Below are 16,185 nucleotides of genomic sequence, written 5' to 3'. Positions count from 1 at the left end.
TCCCCAAAAAATCCCAAAAAAATCCTCAAAAATCCCCAAACCCCCCAAAAAAACCCCCCAAAATTCCCAAAAAAATCCCAAAAAAATCCCAAAAAATCTCCAAACCCCCCAAAAAAACCCCCAAAAATCCCCAAAAATATCCCAAAAAAATCCCCAAAAATTCCCAAACCCCCCAAATCCCCCCAAAAAACCCAAATTTCATCTCACCAGCCTCGATGACGTCGCGGGCTCCGTCGGGCTCCAGGGCCAGGTTGGCCAAAGTGCGAGCGGCGCGATTGCGAACGCCCTCGGGGGCCACGGGCAGCCCCAGGATGGACACTGCAAAGGTCAGGGGTCAAAGGGCAAAGGTCAGGGGTCAGCAAAGGTCAGGGGTCAGCGATGGACATCTTTCTTTTGTTTAAGGGTAACCACTGACTAAACAGATTTCCTGAACAGTTCAGCTTGGTATATACTTAACGTTGAACTGCAAGAATGCATCCTCAGAGATGGATGTGCAATTACGAAAAATAATTAATTATTTCTCATTGACCAAGCAATAAAAATGTGGTTATTAGAACAATGAAATTTTAAAGTGCAGTACCTAGTTAATTCTAAATGTTCACATACAGCTCTGTAATGTAAAATATAACCATATTTTATATGCCATATATCCTGAATTCATATGTACTAGTAACACTTCTCATGGGGTGACCATGATAACCGAAATAACCATGCCTGAATTGACACCATTCTTCCATCTAATCTTGCTCAGACTACAAAAGAACTAAAAAGAAAGGAGAAAAGTGGGAATCTCCTTCAGTACATTATAAGTCCTTGGCCATCCTGGAAGTTTTATTTTTTTAGTGAACTGTCAGAATGAAACACGACCTAATGTTACTTACGCTATAGCTATTATACTCACAATCAGATTGATGACGGCCAAAATAAAAAGAACAACAATCACACATATGGCCAAGTTGCCTTTCCTGCCACGTAACCCTGTCTTATGGAGACGGTCTTCATCAATTGGAATGTATCCTGCTTTGAAGTTGCTGTTGTGCTCCTTATTAACGTTCCTGCGTTCCACAGCCTTCTCTCGCATAGACTTCTTCACCGGGCCGTTAGAGCTTTGCTGTAACACAGGGCATGGGTTAGCTTCAAAAGGCACGTAAATTAGCTACAATGACACACACATATGTATGCAAACAATGTAAACTGACTGGTGGAATATACTGGATATTATGTTGAGAATAATTTTTCGGTCTGCCACCCTGCTGTCAGAATACACACTTAGAACCACAGCAACCTCTGCTAACATAATGACTAAATTTAAAATCCAGATACTTTCAGACAATATATGACTTTAATATTTATCATGGCAGATGGGAATTATTAATTATATTGTTACAGTTAAAAACCTAAAACCAGCTACCAAGAAATTCATCAAGTTTTTACCTCTCAGAGATGATACAGGACATAATCCTGCACGTCATCTGCCAGTACACAGGATTTTAGTTCCCTCCGTGCTCATATGTGATAGACTCTCAGTGACTATTCAAGAAGAGCATGGTGGATACAGTTTTTAAATTAGTTTGACAGTACAGGGTTTGCATTCAACTCCTGTTGCTTGCATGCAGCATCGAGAAAGATACTGTGAGGCTTCACACCTGGCATGGGGAACTTGGCCGGAGTGGCTTTCGTGTAATAATCTGAAGTTATGACATTGTAAGGGATTTCCTCTCAATGTAACAAATTAATAGAGGAAACTCTTGTACATATTCGTAGTGAAAATAAATCTTTAATGTATTTTTGTAGCTGTCCAAAACGGAACGGTTTGTTATTTAGGGATTCACATGTTCAAAGAAGAAGCTTGATCTTTTGGACGGAATTAAGTTTGTTCACTTGAATCCTAAAACTACACTTAAGTGACTGCACTTGCACGTCTACGCTGAAGTAGCAACACCGTGTTTTCTTCTGCTGCTGAAGAGCTAAGAGATAGTACTGAGAAAGGTGCTTGACCCGACAAGTTTATGGAGATGTTCGGGCCCCGTGTGGCCCTGCAGAGCACACACGACCTGCGGGCCCCGGGGCACCCGCCGCCTCCCGCCCCGGCCAGAACCCTGCGCCTCAGTGCAGTGCCGGGCAGGCACCATTGCCGTCTGTGGCACACCCACGCCTCGGGCAGCACGGCGCCGCTGCGGGCCGCCCCGCCCCGCCCCGCCCGGACAGCAGCCTCGGGCCGCCTCTCCCCTCCCCGGCCGAGCGGGTCCGCCCGCTCACCGCGGGCCCGGTCCCCCCTGACCCCGGCGGGGACGGCGCCGCCGCCCTCCCGTGCCCGTGTCCCGCCGCGTACGGACCTGCTCGGGGCCGGCCGCCGCCATCTTGCCCCGCCGCCGCCGCGCGGGGCCCGCGGGCGGCCCCTGGTGCCGCTCCGCGCGGCGGGTCCCCGCGCCCGCTGCCGTTACCCGGCAGCGTCACCTGGCGGCCGCGGGCCGTACCCGCTCCTCGCTGCCCCTCGCCGTTACTGCGGCACCGCCGCCGCCGCCGGCCGTACATCACCATCGCGGCTGTACGGCCCCGGGGCAGGGGCACCGGGCCGGCTGTACCATCGCTGTTACACCCGCGCCGCCCGAGGAGCGCTCCCGGAGCGACATCGAGCCAAGGCAACACCCCCAAGAGCGAGCTAACATCCTGCCATGGCCAGAGACTCAAAGAGTTTGGTGGGCGCGGGGGGCGCCCGGGAGCTGCAGGAGAAGCTGGAGAACTGGCATCAGGAGTACGAGGTGGGTGCCGGCGCTCCCGGGCCGGGGCGGCCGCCGCCGGGCGTTGCAGTGGCCGGTTTGGGCCCCGTCCCGCGCCCCTCACACACCTCTGAGTGCCAGCCCCGGCTTTTTGCCTCTTTGCCCTGAAAACAAGGGCCGGAGGTTGAAAGTGAGGTTTGAGGCACACTGGCTCTAAACAGGAGAGAGCGTTGGAGTAAAAAAGCGGCAGGTGAAAAGGACCCGGGGCGGGCTTGTGCTCAGGAGAAACCGGCCGTGGGCCAGAAACGGGCAGGAGAACGGGGGGGAAAGAGGTGCTGAGGCGGAGAACGGGCTATCCAGCACCCCAGCCCTTCTGGGAGGGGAAAGAGGCTGCTGCAAGGCCACACGGCCCCGAGGGGTCAGAACGGGACTGAGGGAAGAGTTTCGGCTGCAGAGGGAATGTAGTGGAATCCAGGGAGTGACAGGAAACTGAGGAGGTGAAACAGTGGAAGAAGTAGAGAAGGTGTGAAATTAGGGAAAGAGGAGGCGGAGGAACATGAAACTTGTCAGGTGTGACTTTGCTCAGTGGAAAATCGTGACAGAGTTTTCACTCCTGCATCCCCAGGTCTCTGTACCTTCAGGATGTAGATGGGGCTTGTGCTCAGGTCAGGAGCCTGTAACCACCTGCTGTGTGCTGTGCTTGGTGAGGAAAGAGATGCAGCGTTTCCAGGGAAAATCAGCTATTTTCTTTTACTTTCTGGTTGGATAGGAGTTACAGTTACATAGCCAGTGTAACTCTCTGCAGGATTCATGACAAAGGACAATTTTAGGGAGTTTGAGAGTAGCTGGTAAAGCCACCACAGAGGAGAAACAGTGCCGTGCATTTCAAAATCTTGCAAATGGATGGTGAGGTAGACCTTAGGAGGGCTGAGCAGCAGTGGGGGCTGACCCCTCCATCATGAGTTGGTTGGGAATAGTCTTTCAGGTCTTGGAAAATGAAGATGAACAGTTTCAGGCTGCTGTTGCAGGAAAAGAGGAGCTGGCAGATGGAAACACTGTGTTATGTTGCTGTAATGACCTGGAAAAATGCACTTTTGTAGCTGTGTTCTTGTGAAGGTGAGCAGGTTGACAGTGCTCCCCAAGGCCCGAGGAAAGCATATTGCAGCAATCAAAACACAAGCTGATGGGCACATGGGTGGGATTTTCAGCTCTTTTGGAAGCTTGTAAAAACCATACGGAGTCATTAAAACCTGAAGACCTAGAGAGTGATCTATGTGGAAGGTGATACACAGGTTACAGATAAAGATTAAGGAAGGAAGTAAAAAAGTGTGTATTCTTCTGGCAGGTGTAGTTTAAATTGCAAAATTTTCAAAACTGCATTTGCTGAACGTGATGTAGTTTTGTTGTTTCCTAGGCATAGTTCTGGGTTTTGCTCCTTCAGTAGTATATGTTTCAGTTTGTAACTCTTAAAAATCAGGTGAAATTGCGTGGAGACTTCATGTGACTGCTGACAAAGCAAGATAAGAGCCTTTTCCTTGTATGTGTTATTTCAGCTAATATGGAAAACCAGATTTTGTTTTTTTTCTTTTAATCCGACAATCTGCTAGATTATTATTTTAATAACTGTTGAAAGATTTTAACCCAGATTCATAATTTCTATGATTCTTCTTTTAGAGATACTTGTGGTTGCAGCATCTTTATAATTGAAAAGGAGTATGTTTTCTCAAGTAGTGAATTATCTGAGTGATAGAAGTCCTGATGCATTGTTCATTTGCCTATTAAAAATGTGAACCTTAAAAAATGAGTATTCTAATGCATTCAGTAAGGAAAGGTTGGAAAGATGTAATTACAGGGGGGAAAACGTCGTGATTGTAGCTTTAAGTAAGAAAGCCCACACAGATGTAGTAACGCACATTCATTTACAGTTGATTTCCAGTGGTGAAAATCTGAGCCGATGCTGTAAATTATTAGAACTGGACACGGCGATTCAAAAGCAGCTCTTATCAATTCTGAATGAAATATCTCAAGAAGGTAAATCAGTGCCTTGTCTAATTACGAACATGTTTCACATATGGCATTTTTTCCAACTCTGGCTCTTTCTGTAAGTGTTCTCACCATTTCTTAATGTGTGTGTGTTTTTTAGAAGACTGTCCAGCAGTAAAAAGCTGTCTCCTGCGAAAAGTATGCTGTTCTGCTTCAGGAGGTCAGGTGTGTAAGAAACTTATTTTAAGGGAATAGAACTACATGAATTGATACCAGCAGAAGATCTTTAATGACTTTCTGTTAATATTAGCCTCTCTCTCAGATTTTACTTAATGAAATATATCCTTAGTTGCTTGTGGAGGAATTTGCTTTGTATAAGAAGAAGTCTGTGTTATTATACTGCTTTCCTCTCCTAGGTAAAGATTTGATATTTACATTTACATTTACATTTGCAGAGACATCATAAAAATGCCATTTTTAAAATGTTTATGAGATATTTGTGCCATATCTCTTTCAGAAAAAATAACACTGTGGAAATACATGTGTAAACTGAAGGTGTGCATAAACTCTATGCATTAATTTGTGAGCTCCTTTTATTTTCTTTTTTAAAGAAAAAAACCTCTAAGATTATCTTAACACTATATTATTTCCTGAAGTGTTAAAAAAAGAGAAGTGTTCATGTGTGTTGTAATACCATCGTGCTCCTGCCATGATATTTGGAGTTCGTATGTATTTGGTGTTTACTGAAGGGGTTGTAATACTAACAGTTTGGCAGAAAAGACAGATCTGTTGTGGCTTTCTGCTTTGAAAAAAATAAGAGAGTTGGCTAATTCAGGCTAGGGGAGGATCTTCAAGATCCTGAGATTTGAGAGTGATGTCTCCAGGTTCTTTGGTTTCTCATTTTTACACCTGCTCTGTCAAAACCTTTCACAATTAAAATAGGATGAATAAAAAGTGATATCCTTTAAGAGTCAGAGTCTAGTATAATGCAGTAGAAGGGTTCTGCCAAAACGTCCCCAAAACACAAAATAACAATGTAATTAAATGACAGTACACCAGGCACACCAATTACAGATTTGTCATTGCATGTGACATTCAAAATTTAAAGAAAACCCTGTTGCTCAGTTACTTATTTAATTCCAGTTCTAGTAGGCCATTCTATGGGTTGTAAAAGGCAGCTGCATGTATAGTAAGTAGTGTGCTTTCTGGAATGATAATACTTGTCTCCTGTGTTCTAATAACTTTTTCTGTTGTTTTGTGTACATGAATTCTCAAAAAGTTTATTTGAGTTGGTGATGTAGTCAATCAGAAGTTGACTAACTGGAAAAAACCAACTGTGCAATACATCTGCAAAGTGCTTTGTTCTGATGACTCAGGCAGTAAATCTGCATATGCAGACCTTCCATAATTTCTACCATGAGGTATAAAATAAGTGAATATATTTCTTTATATAATTGAGTCTTTGTTTGCTGTGCTTGAAAAGTATTTCTTATGTCTCAGAGAGAATGCAATTGTTTTTGTTCTCAGTTTCTTTAGAAATGGTAGTTGATGAAATATTTAGAAATACATCTGCCCTTAATGCTATAGTATTTTGCTGAGAGAATCTATAAGGTAGAACATTCAAGCAGTGTGACTTCATTTCCTGGTAGGATCCAGATGGAGGAGAGCTACAGCTGAAAGATTTGGCCTGCAAACTGAAATGTCGACTGCGAGACCTGGAAGGAAAACTAGCTGAAACTCCTGTAGAGCTCTGCGAGATGGAAAAAGAGTAGGGAAATCAACTGCAGTTCTTTCTGTTTGCTTTTTGTTTTTCAGCAAGCCATGTTTTTCTCTTGACATCTAAATATTGATGGAGATTTATAAAATGTTTCATTCCTGGCCTAAAACCAGAGTTTCAAAATGCATCTAAGCTCTATATCATGTGTATGTATCCAATGAGGGGTACAAATGATACTGTCACACCCACATTCATAAATTGACTTGGTAGGTTTTGCTTCTGGCAGAGGTGTTGAAAAACATTCCAGTATTCTACATAAAAAGGATTTGTATAGTCCATGACAATCCCATGTGGAGCTACAGTCTATGAAATGTTGCATGCTGAATAAACCCTAAATAAAAAATCAGTTGAGTAGCTATAGTGTAACATTTATTGAAGGACCTACAACATGTCACAATTAATTATGCAATGTAATTGGTATGTAAATATCCGAGAAGATAAAAGCCACTGTCATAAGATGGAGGCAGAGGGTTGGATTTCCAAATAAGTGACTAGACCCGAACAGCTTTTGCTTAGTTGCATAAAACATATTTTGTGGAGCACTATAATATAAAAATAACTAAATTGCTTCAGATACAAATTCGTGCAGTTATTACCAGTTCCAGGGCCATTTAAGAGGTAGCTCCAAGTGGCAGACACATTATCATGCATCCTATTAGCATGAGAACAATGATTATTCACAAGTCTTGGGTCAGTACATTAAGTGATATAAGTTCACGCCCTTATTAAGTGATTCCAAGAATATCAGTTTGGATTTTCCCTGTGCCTATTTCTAGAACTCATTTTCCCAAATCTAATTTTCTTTCCCAGTTGTCCTTTCTAGTAGAATTCTTTAGTCCTCTTTAGCCCTACTATTCCTGCTAGAAGTCTTCCCTGAAGGAGCTGACTAAGGATGGAACTGGGCAGTCTTTTCTCTTAGCAGATGTTGCTGGCCTTATTACCTGTGGTCATCTCAGTCAGCCTGCTCCTTAAAAAGGTGGAACAAGAATCTTGTCAATTGATAAGTGTTAGAGCTTTTGTTGGTTCAGATCCTCAAAAATCTCACCAGGGTCCTTCAGTAAAGAGAAGAAAGGACAGAGTGAATACCTTCAAAATAAATAGAAAACGTATTTTTTAATTTTTTCCTTCCACTTTTGGTAAGAGGAAAGCAACAGTAATACCAGTGTTTGACGGGAAAACAGAGATGTTGGGATAGTTTTTAATATGAAGTAAGAGTAAAGGACAAAAGATAAACTTGCTTCACTGGTTGTCTGCCAACCTTTAAGAAACACTCCTTTTGGGGACAGCAGGAGAGGAATTGTTAGCTTTGGTATTACTTGAATAATACCTGTGATATCCTTTGGCTGAGTAATACATTGCAGCAAAGAAAGGAGCCCAAGAACCTGATAGAAGAAAATACCTAGGTTCTTAATCTGTAGGAAAGAAAACTGAGCTGGTTTAGTTAACATCTTAAATATGAGAAAGAAATTAGTCTTTTAGACCTGATCATCTGAGCTAGTATAAGGACACCAAATGTTAACCAGTGATTTTTCCTATAGCATGGAGTGCTATATCCATCCTCCTGCCACAATACACTTATGCAATTTGAAGTAAGATCAAGGGTCTGCTTTGTTTAATTTGTTTTTAAACTCTTGATTTTTCCTGTATTTCAGGATAAGGAAAGCATACTGAAATTATTCAGCTAGCATAAGGAGCTTGCTCAATAATTTTCCACTTTAATCTGCTCCTGTTGTATGATGATAAGGATTAATTGATAGATAGTTTACATTGATAGGATACCTTGTGACTGACTGTTCTGTGTGATTAAGTCTGAAGGCTTCCCACTTTCAAGAGTGCAAAACCTCGAAGAAGTTAAAGCAACTGAATGACTACGAGCAGCAGCTTCAACTATTGCAGGATAATATTTCTTTCCTGGATTGCGAAAGGTCTGCTCTCCAGTGCAGGTAGAGGCCTTACTCAGAGAAGTCCCTGAATCATAGAAATCAGTCATGTTAGGTAGCATGCATTTCCTTCTCATTTGAAATTGAAGTATAAACAAAAGCTAAGCTTTTTACTTTGTTATGAGAGAACAAAAACTGTTTGGATGATTTCTTCTGGTGCCCAAATATTTTATTTTAAAGCAACTATGTTAAGTTTTAGACAAAACAGCAAATAATGCAGTTTTACAAAATACATAGAGAGCAACTGTATGGAATAAAAAGAGAATTTTTAGTCGATGAGTTCTGCCCTGTAATTGTACAGTCTTCAGTTTTCACTTGTTTGCTTCACAGTACTCTTCTGTGGTACTGAAAGAGGAGCAAATCTGCAAAATATTACTCGTTAAAAGTGTGTTTCCTAGGAAAAAATTGCTTGGCTACACATGCTTTAGGAATTACTTTACTTTTACCATTTATTCTTAAATAAAGATTATTTGTTTATTCTTAAATAAAGCCCATAAAACATATTGATGAGAATGTCTTCATATTAGACTAACCAGCTGCAGCTTCTTTAATTATGTTGGTTTAAAATCCCACCCTACTCTTATAAAAATTAAATTGACAAAATAATCTGCCTTAGGGAAAAACATCTGAGGATGGTAAACTGACAAGAAACTTCTTTGCATGTGTGTTGTAGGCTTGAACGGAGCTGCTCTCCTCGGCGGTGCTGTGTGAACAAGTCTTGCAAACCCTGCAGGCCCTGCGACCCCTGTGATCCCTGCAAACCCTGCAGTCCCTGCAATCCCTGCAAACCCTGCATTCCCTGTGACCCCTGTGATCCCTGCAAACCCTGCATTCCCTGTGATCCCTGCAATCCCTGCAGCCCCTGCAAACCCTGCATTCCCTGCGACCCCTGTGATCCCTGCAATCCGTGCATTCCCTGTGATCCCTGCAATCCTTGTGATCCCTGTGATCCCTGCAATCCTTGCAAACCCTGCAGCCCCTGCAGTCTTCCTGTCAAGATCTGTTCACCTGCCCAGTGCAGGCGGGCCAATGCTTCTCGTCGTGCCTGCCTCATAGCTTGCTTTAACTTAATTTATGCTAAAGATCGCCTGGATGCAGAGATCTTGTTGAAGAAATATATCTGTGACATAGAGATGGTGCAGAGGATAATATATGTTGCAGCTCTGGTGAGGAAGAAATAGTATTTCTTATTTTACAGGCTGGAGGGTGTATTGTAAAACACTATGTCTGCATTGGGTTAAATGGTGGGTAAATTAGCATTTCTGTCAAGCCCAGAGAGGAAAAGCTTTCTTCCTTTTTTTTATTTTGATTTTTCTTTCTTCCCCTCACACTTCTACTTTGAACTCTCAATGTAGTGTCCTACCTGACGTGTTCCGAGATTGGAACAGGGTCAGTGATTTATTATACAGGTGCTAAAAGAAGACCAATTTGGTCTGAAAAGTAGATGCTGCCTGCAGTGATCAACATTGCCTTAGAAAAATTCTTTTGGGAATGCTGCATTAAATACTACAACACTACAAAGCTAAAAATCTTCCCATATCATGCGTTCCTTATGCTTGTAGCTATGTGCTGTTTTAATTTAATTGGGTCCCTTGAAACCACCTAGATACCCCACATTTACCATGAACTCAGTTTGAAGAAAATTGTTTTCATTTTTTCTGTATTTAATCTTCTTTTCTATAAAAATGATGTAACACGTGTTAGAGAGGCAGCATATCTTAATGTGTGTGATCCCAAGCACATTTAACTTATTGAAGATTTTTTCTTTCAACAGTCATTCAGTTTATACGCTCCAATTCATCCTCTTTTCCCAAAAAATGAGGTGTTCCTGTCTTACATGTAGGGCTGCGGGACATAAAATGCTGTTACTCATGATATCTTTGAATGTGATTGCATTGATCATGGGTGTGTGATGGAATCCTGTGCAAATATAGAAAGTTAGGTGGGAAGATTTTCAATCGTACCTTCTGCAAATAAATTGCAGTCAATCAAAGAATTCATTCCCAATGAGTTAACTTTCTCCTTTACAGCAGTTTATTATATTCCTCCTTATTATGATGACAGTGGGTTAAATTAATTTTTGCAGATAACTGATAAAAATTAATCTAGGCCTCCTGTGTTTAACTAGATGTTCTTTATATTTGCAGGAATCTTTCCGTGCAGCAAAGAAAGCCTTCCGGAAGATCAAAATACGTGTAAAAGAGACTTTGGCTGTAGATCAGTGCCGGGGACCTGCAGCACTTGAAATTTCTGCCCTCAATTATATAGCTTGCCACGAGGAGCTGTATGATGTTTGTTGCAGTGTCCAGGTAAGTCAAGGGCAGTGGTGGGAAAGTGATGTGGTGATCTCTTTCAGGAGCTAGTAAATTCAGAATATGTAAACTGAAGGAGAAAAAAGTTACTGTATAGACTTTGTCTTGTAGCAGTTTACTTTCCAGAACAACATTGCTAGGACTAGTGTATGTGTGACTTAGTAAAAGCTCGTTTGTTTGTAGCAGCACATTCTTTCTGAAGTTATTGTTTTCTGGAATAATCTAGGGCAACATGAGCTTTTTGTAGCGATTTTTAAATGTAGAAAGCTGAGAGGCATACTTAGGGGTGATTTCTATACTTGCTTGTGAATAAAATTGTTAGCGAGTGCAAATTACCCCTGTATTTTTATTTTCAGGAAGTTATTTGCTGCATGAACGTGAACCCAAAGCTTCCAGGTCCAGAAAATGTTGATTTCAGTGTGATCAGCTGTTTCATTCGAGCGTTGTGCCATTTGGCTTTTAAAATGCAGACACTCTGTCCTCCTCTTGATGTTGCCTCCGGTGCTGATAGCGAACTTTTCAACAGGAGAATGTAAGAAATCTTTATATTCAGTCAGACTCTTACCATTAAATGTTGTGTAGCCTACTTGTTTCCTAATTAATATAAAAATTTAAGATTTCTAAACATTAATTTGGGCAAAAACCCCTGGCCTGTAGTGAATGTGGTATATCTTTAAGGTTTAGGATAGTGTATAAATGCCAGCATGTACACAAGTGTTAACAATTTTTTTAGTGAACAGCAGAGCAATTTTCTGGATAAACTTCAGTCTCAAGAGCATATTTAATTTATCATTTAAGAAGATAATGATCATCAGATTTCCCTGTTTAGTCTCTATCTGCCTTTTTAAAGATGTTTGCATCTTTGTTCCTCCTTACTGGCCTGTTCTGTAAAAGTCATATTTACTGAGATCTGGCAGTTGATGTTACTGGGATCAACATGTTTGCCGCAACCTCCCGGCTGCAGCTGCTGTATAACATACAAGTATTAATATGGTCCCACCTCTTCTGGTTAAGAGCTGAGCAAAACCAAATCTGCCTTTTAAAAATGTGAATTTTGTTTTAAAAAAATTCACACCATGGCATAGGTTTGGTTTGTTTTTTTTTGTTTTGTTTTTTTTTTTTTTTTTTTTCTGTTGGATCAAGCTGCTTTTTTAGCAGGCAGAGAACAGGGTGCTTCCATATTGTCTAGAAAATTCATGGGATTGATAAGTCATAAAAAATGGCTCTCAAAAGCAAAAAACCTTACATCACTAAGGAGGTTTCCAGTAATACAATTTAGAATAGAATGGGACCCAGGTGGTGAAGAGCTTGAGAAGTCAAGGAGAGAAAGAGAGAAGATGAAAGTAGACTCTTGATAGGAGAGTGCAAAGTCATACAGGACTACTCAAAGATCCTATTCAAATATGGGAAAGTTAGCTTTTGACACTCAAAGCTATTGGCCTGATTAAAAAGCACCAACACTGTGGTATAGTCTTGGGATGCCTTCTCCACCTATTTGGTGTGTATGGCCTTAAAAAACCACATCTAATATGTTTTTGTGTGCTGCTGTGGGAGACACATACTCCCATCTTTCTGTCTATCTATCTAGATAAATGTGGCATATGTGTATGTTTACATGTATAGCATGTATATATGGCACACAGAGATGGAGCAAAACTTGTAGAAATTAAAATATCTCTGTTTATTGTGTGATAGCATTCTATAAAGGGCCAGGTAAACATCATTGTACCCTATGCCTTGCTTCATGCCTCAGGGTACAACATTGTTTTATATAACTTGCTATTGTAATACATTACTAAAGTGTAGATGCACGGCTTTTAACTTTTTTTTAAAATTGCTATTTGATATTTGTTCTGAGTTTGAATCCATAAAGCCAGATGTGTTATTTAGCCAATATTCCAGACTTAGAAAGGTAGTATACATACCTCTGAATTGATTTTTCATAGCTAAAATGTCACCGTTTCATTATCAATATATGAGGATCTTGCTAATCAAGTTGCCTCATGTCTCATAAGATACTAGGAAGTAACTTTATAGTTGAGTATTTCTGCAATGTCCTTTATAGGGAGCTTGTTTTAGCAAGGTATTACAGGAAGAGGGGATGACTCTGTCTGCCAAATTGCTGCTCAGAAGGTGTAATCTGTCAGTGGACAGAGAGGCCCTGGTTTGTGTGAGGCTTATGCAAAAAGTAAGGTCTAGTGGCCTTCTGAAGTGTGAGATGGCTTTATTAGAATGTCTGTCAGTATAAGTAAATAGTATGTTCTGCTAAGTCTGTCTTCCAAGTCCATTTCTTTTACAGGATCACATAAAGAATACGTATTTTTGTGATGTGAAAAGACACTAGCACCGTAGCTGCTTTTTATCAGCACTGATGATTTGAAACGTACTTGTCTTCTGGCACTTGTATGCAGACATATGTTGTACTGTTTGTTTCAACAGGTACTATCGTAGTTGTGACTCAGATTCCACAGCTCCCTTTGTGGCCTATCACGTCTGGCCTGCTCTGATTGAAAATGATACTATACTTGGGAAGGGAGAAGTAGTCACTAGAAAAATGGTTCAGGTATGTATTTTGTTAAAGGAATACGTTAAGGGAAGTCAGTGGATTTCAACACTGTTTTTAAAATTTAAAAATATAAGTTTTTAACTGTTCCCTATATGGGTGGAGTAGTATATCAAATATCAATTAGGTTTTAGTGCCTTATCCTGTACATAGGATGAATAGTTCCATTTTCCCTAGTGTATTAATTATGCAGATGTATGGTTGTTGTCAGAGCCTGTTCTAAGGAGAAAGCTTACTGTGTTTCCTCTCTTTCCTCAAACTTTGTCTCCAGCATGGCAAGTCTGCTTGCAGAGTCTGTCTTTATTAAGCCTTCTCTCTCAGAAGAGGTTTTTCAAACTCTTCTCTTGTAGTGTTATCGCAGAAGCAATCGTAGAAGCAGAAGCTGCCTCTGTGGCCGTCGTCTTGTGCCTGGTCAAGTAAGCCTCAGCTGAATGTTTGTAGTGTTAACAGCATCAAGTATTTTTACGAGGAATATAGGCAACCTGTTAAAAATGCTGGTATGCCACATATTCATTTCAACACTGGGAATAAATGCCTTTGCTCGATGGTCTTGAATGAGGTGAAGCTGAACTTACAGATAGTTATTGCCTGGTATAATGATCAGTAGAGATACTGTATGAGAAGCAGATCATAGTTAAATTCTCAAAAGTATCAACTGTGTATCTTGGAATGGTTTCTGCCTACTCCCCTTGTTTTAGTGCCCTTCTGAATAAATAATTGGATCATCTAGAAGTATTTCAGTCATTTTGGAGTACATATACAACACATAGGTCCTACCTCCTAGAATTAGTAACCTAAATTTACTCCTAATTTTCTAAATGCATCAAAGGAGTGGAAAATAAGTGTAGGGTTGTAGAAGCATCCGTGACTTACAGGGACAAGGTATTCTGCAAACCTGAGATATTCTAGAATATGCAGTTTTATTGCAAGGGTCGTGGGTAGAAAGGGCCTTCCCTTCAGCCACCAGTCTCAGCTGAAGGGAAGTCCCAGAGAGAGAACGACAGAGCAAGCAAGAGGGTAAGCTGGCAAGAAGATGGGAGAGAGCTAGAGAAACGTGGCAGGGGTCAGGGTGCAGGGGGGAGAAAGAAGAGAAGAGCAGGGAGGAGAAGTGGGCCAAGAGGAGAGCGGGAAGGCTAAGAGAGGAGAAGAGCAAGAGAGCGAGGTCCAGGTTACAATACATTATATCTTCTTTTGTGATGAATATTCTAATTTACAGTGACCAACCAATACAAGACACACAACCCTATAGAATCTACATACAGCCTATAAGAACTACTACATTACCATGTGTTATAGTTTAAACTCTAAAAACTACTCTTTAGACTTTTTTGTTTTGCTACATTGACCTTTGGATCCTTAGCCAGCAGAAAGGCATTGTTTAATCCAAAGGGATTCTTCTTCAGCTGGCCAGGCTATTGTCTTTAGGTTATCTAGTAACTAAGACTTGGTATCCTACAACTCAAAGTACGCCATTTCGATTACAGGTTTCATATTTTCAGAATCTTTTGCTAAGCAATCATATTTATAAGGTTTCCCTGATTCATCTTTCCCAACAAGGGTGAGCAGGAAGGGAAGGTGGTACAACTAAGCTATATGAAACTGTAGCAAGTTCTGCATATGGTATGGTTACACAACATTTTTAATTATTTCTGTAAAAAATGTGTATATTTTTCTAGTTCTTTTCCCATCTTATTAAATGGAGATAGGTGCCCTCAACTTAAAATGGGAATATTGGAAATGTGAGAGGCTTTGGGTAGGGCCCAATTTTTTGTGTGTGTGCAGGCTGTGAAAAAAACCCTAGAAAGTTGTTGAACTTTGTAACAGTAGAGCTGCACTGATAGATACATGCAGATTTTCTGAATGTTGATGGGTCCCCAGATGGCTTTCTTGGGTACAGTTCTTTAGCACACCTGATTTTCCTTTTCTCTTCATCTTGCAGATGACTCGAAGCCGTAGTCATTCAACAGTGCGGTTCAAACCTTTGTGTAAGTTGGTAACTTGGTTCCTAGGGACTCATGATATTCACATTAAGCCCTTGAATGATTGAACAAAGGAACAAAATAACATGTTGAACGTCCTTGATTCTAAAATACTTGCCCAAGTCTTAGTTTTAAATTGGGTAGCCCTTTTTTATATGTAGAAAAAGGCTAAGATTTCTGACCTGGAGAAGGATTTGTTTTTTCACTCTACTTGGACCACTGTCATGGTTTCTCTCTGGTGGTTGTCTTCACTGTGGCCAGTGCTGTAGTAGTAAAACTTGCTTCCTTCCCTACACAAGAGACAGTTTGCTGCTGCACAGCTGCTGGCTTCCTGCCTTTCAAATTCCAAGGAGATGGCTAAGTGGTGACAGTGAAGTGAGGGATTTCAGGCAGTACGAATATGTGCCTATCTTGAAGCCAACCCAATTTAGAGCTTTAGAAAATATAGTTGCACTGAAATGTGTCTTTTTCTTCCATAGGCCGCTAACATCTTCCTACGGTGCAGTGCCTCTGGATTCAACAACTTTGCTGCTGCCTTTTCTTTTCAGAAAAACCTCAAATCTCTCAATAATGTGCATGACAATTGTCAAACAGAGTTTGTGTTCAGTGTGTTTTTTAGAATTATAGAAGGCTTATTTATAATTTTAGAAACTAAACTATTTTGATACAAAGAAAAGAAAAAAGTTCATGCAGTACAGGATCATTTGGCAAAATTTGCAAAGCTCTCAGGAACCCATGATGTAATCTTGCAGGTGGAGATAGAATTACTGCATCTAGAACGTTTGCCTTCCACAGATTCCAAATGATGCAATTTATCTTGATAGGATGCTTAATAGAACCTTAATGGTGAATGTTGCAGAATGTTGAGGTTAGCTGTTACTTGAAAGCAATGTAATTAACTGGTGCTTATT

The 16,185-nt window shown here is 40.9% G+C and overlaps 1 protein-coding gene across 1 annotated transcript; it reads left to right on the top strand.

Moving 5' to 3' along the window:
- Positions 1-2,675: 2,675 nt before the first annotated feature.
- On the top strand, positions 2,676-16,080 carry LOC310923451 (mitochondria-eating protein-like; the record flags this gene model as incomplete). The annotated part of the gene is made up of 12 exons (XM_083885450.1): positions 2,676-2,762; positions 4,646-4,751; positions 4,864-4,928; positions 6,353-6,471; positions 8,289-8,423; positions 9,094-9,586; positions 10,568-10,729; positions 11,089-11,264; positions 13,172-13,295; positions 13,646-13,711; positions 15,235-15,288; positions 16,027-16,080. 12 exons carry the CDS (start codon positions 2,676-2,678, stop codon positions 16,078-16,080), a joined length of 1,641 nt encoding a protein of 546 aa, XP_083741576.1.
- Between the last annotated feature and the right edge of the window lie 105 nt (positions 16,081-16,185).

The sequence above is a fragment of the Zosterops lateralis genome (genome assembly GCF_965231275.1).
Source record: "Zosterops lateralis genome assembly, contig: HAP1_HAP1_SCAFFOLD_56, whole genome shotgun sequence".
Lineage (NCBI taxonomy): Eukaryota > Metazoa > Chordata > Aves > Passeriformes > Zosteropidae > Zosterops > Zosterops lateralis.
This window is presented reverse-complemented; position numbering and strand designations above follow the sequence as displayed.